This window comes from Sipha flava, unplaced genomic scaffold, assembly GCF_003268045.1.
Source record: "Sipha flava isolate LNK unplaced genomic scaffold, YSA_version1 121_pilon_pilon, whole genome shotgun sequence".
NCBI lineage: Eukaryota > Metazoa > Arthropoda > Insecta > Hemiptera > Aphididae > Sipha > Sipha flava.
This window is the reverse complement of record NW_020271747.1, coordinates 2,064,118-2,072,454: the sequence shown is the minus strand read 5'-3', so window position 1 is coordinate 2,072,454 and position 8,337 is coordinate 2,064,118. Positions and strand designations below refer to the sequence as shown.

At 25.4% G+C, this 8,337-nt stretch overlaps 1 protein-coding gene across 2 annotated transcripts; it reads left to right on the top strand.

The window, feature by feature from the left end:
- Positions 1-2,643: 2,643 nt before the first annotated feature.
- Positions 2,644-8,279, top strand: LOC112694016 (integrator complex subunit 8). Of its 2 annotated transcripts, XM_025569336.1 has the most exons (17): positions 2,644-2,796; positions 2,889-3,068; positions 3,267-3,480; positions 3,618-3,839; positions 4,256-4,457; positions 4,527-4,751; positions 4,810-5,067; positions 5,327-5,573; positions 5,644-5,783; positions 5,855-5,965; positions 6,027-6,177; positions 6,249-6,491; positions 6,555-6,798; positions 6,877-6,995; positions 7,487-7,641; positions 7,701-7,883; positions 8,071-8,193. In XM_025569336.1, exons 2-17 carry the CDS (start codon positions 2,951-2,953, stop codon positions 8,191-8,193), a joined length of 2,955 nt encoding a protein of 984 aa, XP_025425121.1. In that variant the 5' UTR covers positions 2,644-2,796; positions 2,889-2,950. The 2 variants fall into 2 exon arrangements, with proteins under 2 accessions (XP_025425121.1, XP_025425122.1); XM_025569337.1 differs by lacking the exon at positions 2,644-2,796 and having other exon boundaries at positions 2,951-3,068; positions 8,071-8,279.
- The last annotated feature ends 58 nt before the right edge of the window (positions 8,280-8,337 follow it).

Below are 8,337 nucleotides of genomic sequence, written 5' to 3'. Positions count from 1 at the left end.
ACTCGTAGTTCAATTCGTCAAAAATATGTATCAAAAATAACTGAAGTTAGATCTCGGACGGCTACACACCAACAATTATTTCCAAGTTCAGAAAATGTATCTTTGAATAACAAAAATGTGTCGTTGACATTTGATTTTCATTTTTTACCTAGTACTTCTTCAGTTGTAAATAATGATTATCAGTGTAACATTGAATCTACTTCAATATGTCCATTACATATTGAAACAGTTGAAACTGAGATTGAAACTCAACCAGTTTGGTAAAAAAAAAAACGACATTTTAATTGATTTATTTCCATTTAAAAGTCCAGAGGGCCCTACAACAGTAATACATGATTTATCAATTTATCAAACACTTAATGCATGGTGGGACATACGTCATCCCACCAACGATAACTCTTTAAAAAAATATTTTAATATTTTTTTAACACCAAAGTCTTATTATTTACTTGAATAGTAATTTATTATACCACATAAATTATAATTTTTCTAAAAAAAAATCTTCTGTGCAATATAGGTCAAAATAGTTATGAAATCCCGTGCATGAAAGAGTTAAATATAATATTTAAATGTAATCAATCGATTATGTGATAAAGCAACTGTAGTGATAGTGTAATACTGATAATAATAGTGCAGATAAGAGGCGCTGTCTCTAGACCATGATTTAAGACAGAGTTTCTTAAACTTTTTTATCTGTGGAACCCTTTTTGATGTCCACATTTATCGTGGAACCCCTACTTTTTTTTTAGCTTTTTTTAGGATTTTTTGTAAATAAATTATAATCATATAATATTGTGTTAAAGGTATTTAATTCAAAAAATGTTTTAAAATTAAAATTATAATAATTAAAAAATATCTACATATATAATAATAATACTTTAATAATAATTACTTTAATTAGACTAAATATAAGGACGCATCATAGCTCCGCGCGAAGAAAATTATTTTGTAAATCAGCAACTCCGCATGCACCGTAATTCGGCACGGTTAAAAAAATTAAAGTACCGTAGCTCCGCATTCTAAAAATATTTTTACTACCGAAAGTCCGCATAGCATAAAACTATGTTCTGAAAATTACTTTAAAAATGACCAACCCAAGATTCACGAATTAAAAAAATGATCACTTACTTAGAAAAAATATACATAAAAAACGATACAATATTTCCACCCAGTATTTGGGCCAAAAAAGAAGCAATACTGAAGAGAACAATAAATGACTATGAGTCTTTTCATGCAAAATTTGGTAATTTATTTACTTCAGTACCTACATCTAAATATTGCAGTTTTCATTAAAAACTTATTAGCTACACAGACGGATTCTTACATACGAATTAATTCTGCTAATAATAATGAAGTAGGATAGTTAGAACTAAACAAAAAACTAATATGGAATTTATAAATAAAAACATAGAATTATATAACGATGGCTAATTGATAGAATACCGATTGTTTTTTTTAAATTATGTATAAAAATATATACAAAAATGATGTGCGGAGTTAGGGTGTTAAAAAAAAAAAATTATGTGTGGAATTAAGGTGTAAAAAAAAACCTTGTATGCGGAGTTTATGTGATATATTACAAAATGGTAACGATGCATGCGCAGTGATGTGCACCGAAATATAAATGTAGACTATTCCATATCGCTTATACATGTTATTTAATATACAAAGACTTTTTTTTCTATAATGCAAACAGTTTTTCAACATTGCTAATCTTAAGTTGGAAATTTTAAAGTAATTTTCTTAAAATTTTTTAAAAAATTACTTAAGCTTCACGGAACCCTGAAGTGATCTTCGCGGAACCCCAGGGTTCCGCGGAACACAGTTTAAAAAATGCTGATTTAAGATAATACTATAGTATTATCTTAAATCATGCTCTAAACGCTCGTTTGCATCTCGTGATCGGGACGTCCATGTTGTGCAAATACATAAATTGAATTTTCATGGAAGAACTTACGTAATGCCGATGAATTCGGTTTGCCCGCCAATGCGTCAAAGTATTTTGACGAAAATTCACTGCCAATATCTTCAACAACTGCACTTGTTTTGTCCATGTTGCTATTTATTTTTCCACTAAGAGAACACTTGCAATGTTAATTATCTTGCTGTTTTATAAAAAACACTTTTTTTAGACATCAATAAATATTAACAAAAATATTGTCTTCAATAAATGCTAGTCCATAATGACAAACTGAAACCTTTTGGTTCAAAGCGTCTATTATAAAATCTATGCTGCTATAGTTTTATGGTGCGTAATGCGAGTATTATAGTAAGAATCTACCTAAATCTAATAAAACCAATTAATAAAAAAAAATTGGACTATTTACATAACTGAGTCAAATATGAGTCTAACGAATTAGATATTGAGAAACGAATAAATAGTATACCAAATTAAAATTTAAAACGAAATTGTATTATTAGAATGTATTTTAAAAATACAGTGAAAAAATATTTGTAAAGTTAGAGGACCTTTAATCTTTTATCTATGCTTCTCTATTAAGATGGTGATTTAGAGAGAGCCCACGGTCAAATTTCTTATCAATTATCATATTGTAATTTTTTAACAAATATCATATGTATGATATGTACATGACCATTAAGATTAGAGATAAGGAGACCAAACTCCGAAAGTAGTCTGTGATAATAATCTAAGGGAAGAGATTAATATCATGTTCAAGTAATCTGTGATATGTTTCACGTCGTCTTTGCTCACGTCTGCGATGTAAACAAAATTTAAATTTAAATTTAAATTATTATATTGCAAATCATTTTACGCTGTTGATCAACTATTATTTGGTACTTTTAATTCTTCATTACATCAAGCACAATAACTATTAGCAACTATAGTATGACATATTATGACAAAGTAATATTTTCTTTGATTTCAGTTATCAGTTCCAATTTTTCATACTATTGTAACCGAATTATATTGAAAGAAAAATTACTGATCATGGACGTAGATTTATTAAGACCCGGTATGATACCGATTGCACCAAATACAAAACTTTGGTTTGAATTTCTTATTGATCCATCTCTTCTTGAAGAACATTTGAATAATCCTCATGCAGGTAAACTGTTAGTTAAACATACAATAACTTTTTCTTATATTACAAACACTAGAATTGATAAATTAAAATAGCTGTCAATTTTTAATTATTGATGAAAATTAAATGACATTTTTATTCAGAAACATCTATTTTTAGTTTATTTTTATATTATTTAATGATTTGGATTTTAAATTGTATTATAATCTTTTATTTTATTAGATCCTAGTGCCACGGAACTATTAATCAAATTTCTTTATTCATCTATGGAAAGACCAAAAGATATGCCAGCAATTGATATTGATGACTTAATGGATAATTCTAAAATTGATAAAAAAATTGAATATCGCAAACGTAAAAAATATGAATGTTTAAAAATATTGGCTATGAAAATTGTTAGTTTTTGGGAATGGGACCTAAACCTTTTACAAACCAGGTATTCTCTTTTATAATCCAGTTTTGTACATTATAAAACAAAATTTATTTTTAAGTATTGTTTTTATTTATATTCTTGACATTTACAATACTTACAATAATTGTTGTTATTATAAGATAAATTTCATTTATTTCCAGGGTTCCAATAAGTCTTCAGATAATATTTGTTCAAGATCTTTTAGATTTAGTATCCAATGGTCTCAATCTAATTGATTTTGAATCTCACAGTACAATTGAAGATTTATCACAACTCAATGATGAACAATTATTTGCCATTACTCTATTTCATCGATGGACATTAACTGTAATAATCAGTTATACATTGTCTAAAAAATCAACATTTACTTTAGGCCCTGTACAGTAAGTTATATACATTATTTACTAATATTTAAGATATAATGGTATGTTTTATGGATAGTATATTATTATAAAATCAATATGCAAGTATTTAACTTAAAACTATTTAAAAATCATTAATAAATAATTATAAAAAAGTCATTAGTGATTGCCAACTTTTTAAATATTATGGTTTTCATTTAACATTAGTATTATCTTGTGTAGTGCAATGCAAATTTACTATTTGCAATATGTTGCTAATATTTATACAAATGTAAATAAAAAATATCTCAATATTCCATGTATAATTTTCTGTACAATAGAATTGTCTTGATAAATTGTTGACTAATCTTTCATCCACTATATCATTACTTATAAAATACATGTATATGTATATTATTTATTTATTCATACACTATATTGGCGATAAATTAATTTAGAGATGGAAATGAAGATGTTTTAATGAAACTAGAGATACAAAGCGAACTTAGTGAAAAAATGTTATTGCGCCTTATCGAATTAAAACATTCATCGTACACAATTCCAACAATGAATATATTCAATCCACCTAACGAGTTGCAGCCTTCATCTTGCAATTGGTTTAACGGTCTTACTGTAACATCAGCTGAATTCCTTTCTCAAGTATTTACAAAATTAAATAATTTGATTTATTTTATTGTGATGTTTTTTTTATTAATAACATTTATGTAGATTATGTATGACTATGCAAAATATAAGTTTTTTAAAGAGCAATATAAAGAAGCTGGTATTTACTTTAATCGGTGCAAAGAATTACATAAAAACCTAACACCAAGTTCTTTTCATAAAATTAAATTTGAAGAATTAAAAGGATTCTGTGCAGCATGCTCATCTGAACTTACAGAAGATTCCAGTTTGTTAATGCAGTTTTTATATTCCGCTCAAACAAACTATAATGTAAATATAAATATTATTTTTGTTCTTTATGTAATTTATTGTAATTATTCATTTATAGGGAATTTTTAAAATTTTGGAAACTGATAATCAAATGATGGAAATTCCAATGTTTTTAAGAGATTCCTTAGAACTTGACTTAGCTTCAATGTTATCACTTGGAAAATTTACTGCATCAAGAGACATGTTACTTCATATACACACTATGAATGCAATTCGAAGAGCATCAGTAACTTCTGAAGAAATAGTTTTATTACCTCCTGAAGATTATGTTACTAAAATCAAATTTAATATGAGAGGACCTGACATATTTATAAAGGTATATTATGTTTCTCATAAAAGAATAAATCTCCTGTGTTTTAAAATGTTAGTAATTTAAAGAAAGTAAATGTAACTAAAAATATGTATAGTAAAAAAATACTATTGAATTCAAATATTAAAATAAATATGGTATATTGCTATATTTTCTGGTATTTTACATATTTTCAAATAAGCTTAGGGCATGCAAATAATAACTTAATTGTATTATATTGTATTTTATAACTTTAGAAATTTAAATTAAGATTTTTTTTTCACAGGATATAAGACTTTGTACATTATTTAAAGACAAAAAAATTAGAGAGAATGTTAAAATGTTTGTATGTAATGTTTTACTAAAATGCCCTAAAAACTTAGCAAAAGACATTTTAAAAGATGGACATAAAGAAATACAAGACTTATTTGGTGATGAAGATATTCAGCAATTACTTGCCTTACCAGAAGATTTACCAATAGTTAATATTAATATGTCTAAACGTTTAGCTCGAATAAAAATTACCCCAACAAGTGTGTTTATTTAAATTTTAAATTTTAAATTATTCAATAATAATTTCTTGTTTCATTTTTTGTTTTTTAGGTAATGTTAAAAAGCAACAAATGTTATTGAAAAATAAAATAAGATATGAGTATGAGACTAATAACTTAAGAAACTTGCTACAGCAATTACAAAAACTGGACAAAGAACTTATGCAAAGTATTTTAGATATTGATTATAATGTAAGTAATTATTTAAATTTTTTTTGTCAGATAAATCAATATTTTTCTATGTAGATTTAAAATTTTTTTAGTGGAATGTTCCATTGCCTTTACTTAATCTTTTAATGAACATACCAAATGCAGTACTTAAATATTTGGTAACTATATTGGTAGCCAAATCAAATGAAGTAATACTATTAAATGTAAGTTATATTATTAATTTATAGATAATATTAAACTAGTTTATGCAACTTTTTTTTTAAGTATTTTGAAAAAGCAAAATTACTATTACGTGAAGCTGAAACAGAAATAAAAATTGGAAGTAATATTATGTACACCAAAATTAGACAATTAATTTTATGGGAGGCATTGTATATTGAAATGCTTCAATTTCAATATGAATTTAAAAACTTTGGTTTGTAGTTATATGAAAAATAATAATAATTTAACTACAATTTTTTATTCAAAATAAGTCTATTTTGATAGTAATTGGAGATCTTGTGGAACGCTGTAAACAATGCCTTGAATATGCACAAGGTGATAATTTATTACCACGTCAAGAAATAGCAGAACAATGTGTTATAACCCTATTAAATGTTGGAGAGTGGGAGTATTTAACTAAAAGGCATTTTAATTGCTTTAAATTACCAATGGCTATTGCTTATACTTGTCTTGATGTTAATAAATTTAAGGGCACTAAAAAAAGTGCTAAAGAAATTTGGGATTTAGGTATGTTAATAAGCTTAAAATATTGTTAATAATGAATAAAATGATGTCTTTATTATGTAATAGTCTTACCTGTATTTGATTATGGTTATGCCACTGCTAATAAAAGACCTTTAGATGGAGAACCTCAAAATGCTCAAAATCGTAATCAAAATCAGAATGACATTATGCATGTATTTATGAGTTTAAGAGATCAAAATGCTATTCAAATAGCACTTTCACTATTAGCAAAAATTCAAAATGTTCTCAGGGATGAGTCTTCGATGGAACTTATAATGCCTTTTCTCAATATTTGGCCTGCCATTCCTAAGTTTGTTTATATTTAAGTATTATTAATTATATTTAACTGTTCTTAATTAACAATTTAAACATTTTTTTATGTTTTTAGTGGTATGAGTATTCCATTAAGAAATATTACCGAAGTATTAGGAATCCTATTAAACGAAGCACTTAAACACCATCCAAATCATATTATTTTATTGAAACTTAATGGCGATCTGCAATATGGTGATATATATATTTAATTGAAAAGATAACAAAAATAATGCTTATATTTATTAATGGATATTAATAATTATACTAAAGACTATTATTTAAAACTAAGGTTATATACTAACCATAATCTAATTTTATTTATAATTCCAATTTATTTTATTATTTTCCTAGTTGTAGCAAAATTCTCAAATTCCAAGTTCCCTATTCTTTTTGTGGAGTAATTTCTAATTTTTTTACTATTGATTTATATATTGATAGTTTTATTAAGTTCTCACTGTTGATCTTTGCAATTTGTTTTTTAATTTTTCCTGTGAACTACTATTATTTTGCATCATAGGTTCTAAATACATGTACTCCTTCACCTAACTCACTATATTTTCACTCATCTTCAAACTTGCCTTATATTATTAAATAAATGCTCTTTTCTGAAAAAAAAGTTTTCATAAAAAATTAAAGAACCATTTTTAAGTACAAACTAAATAAAGACAATTATTTATTTATAGTTATGGGGCATTACAGTTCTGCAATGAAATGGTATCTTGAAGCTATTGTTATTGTTAGTGACTATTTTGCGCGACCTGTTTTAAAACCAATGATTGAAGATTACGTTTATAAAAGAATGATGAAGTGTTGCATGCAAATGCAAAATTTCACCCAGGTTAATATTCATATTTAATATTTAACATTTTTTTAATTAAAAATAAAATTATTTTATAGGCATCAATATTATGTTTATTTCAAGATGAAGTAGACTATGCAACTGCATTCAAATGTGCCTCCGAGACCAATTCATGTGATGCTTTAGATGAATATTATGATTATATATGGGATATTAGTTTGTTGGAATTTCTTTTATATTGGCATACTAAATTAAACCACCAGGAACATAGACAAAAACTGGTAAGTGATTGTTTTTTGTTTAGAGGATATACATTTTTTATTATAAAAATATCTATTAAGGAATAATATGCACTAAAAATTGTATGTTATATTTTTGTATATATGTATATATTATTATATAAATTCTTTATACATTAATTTAAATTTAATTATATGTCTATTTAAAATGGAGTGTTCTTTTTTATAGTTAAAAACAATTGGTGCCTTGGAGTTAAATGCAAATAATAACGAAGAAATTAAAAGAGAAGCAGCCAATATAAGGAAATTAAAATTTTTAAGAGCACTGTCACAGCAATATGTACATCCATAACAAATAATCAGAAATACTATCTACATGTACATACAATATTTTTTATACATTTAAATATTCCTAAAAAAAAAAAAAAAAATGGACATTGATTGTAAATAAGTATTGTATAAATATAATAAACCGATGTTTGATAAAAATAAAAAA

What these genes read in the sequence shown, in the direction of transcription:
- LOC112694016 (XM_025569337.1), top strand. Translation starts at nt 2,951, where the DNA reads ATGGACGTAGATTTATTAAGACCCGGTATGATACCGATTGCACCAAAT. An exon ending in TAATGGCGATCTGCAATATG is followed by an intron (nt 6,996 to 7,486) that starts GTGATATATATA and finishes ATTTATTTATAG; the next exon opens with TTATGGGGCATTACAGTTCT. An exon ending in AAATGCAAAATTTCACCCAG is followed by an intron (nt 7,642 to 7,700) that starts GTTAATATTCAT and finishes ATTATTTTATAG; the next exon opens with GCATCAATATTATGTTTATT.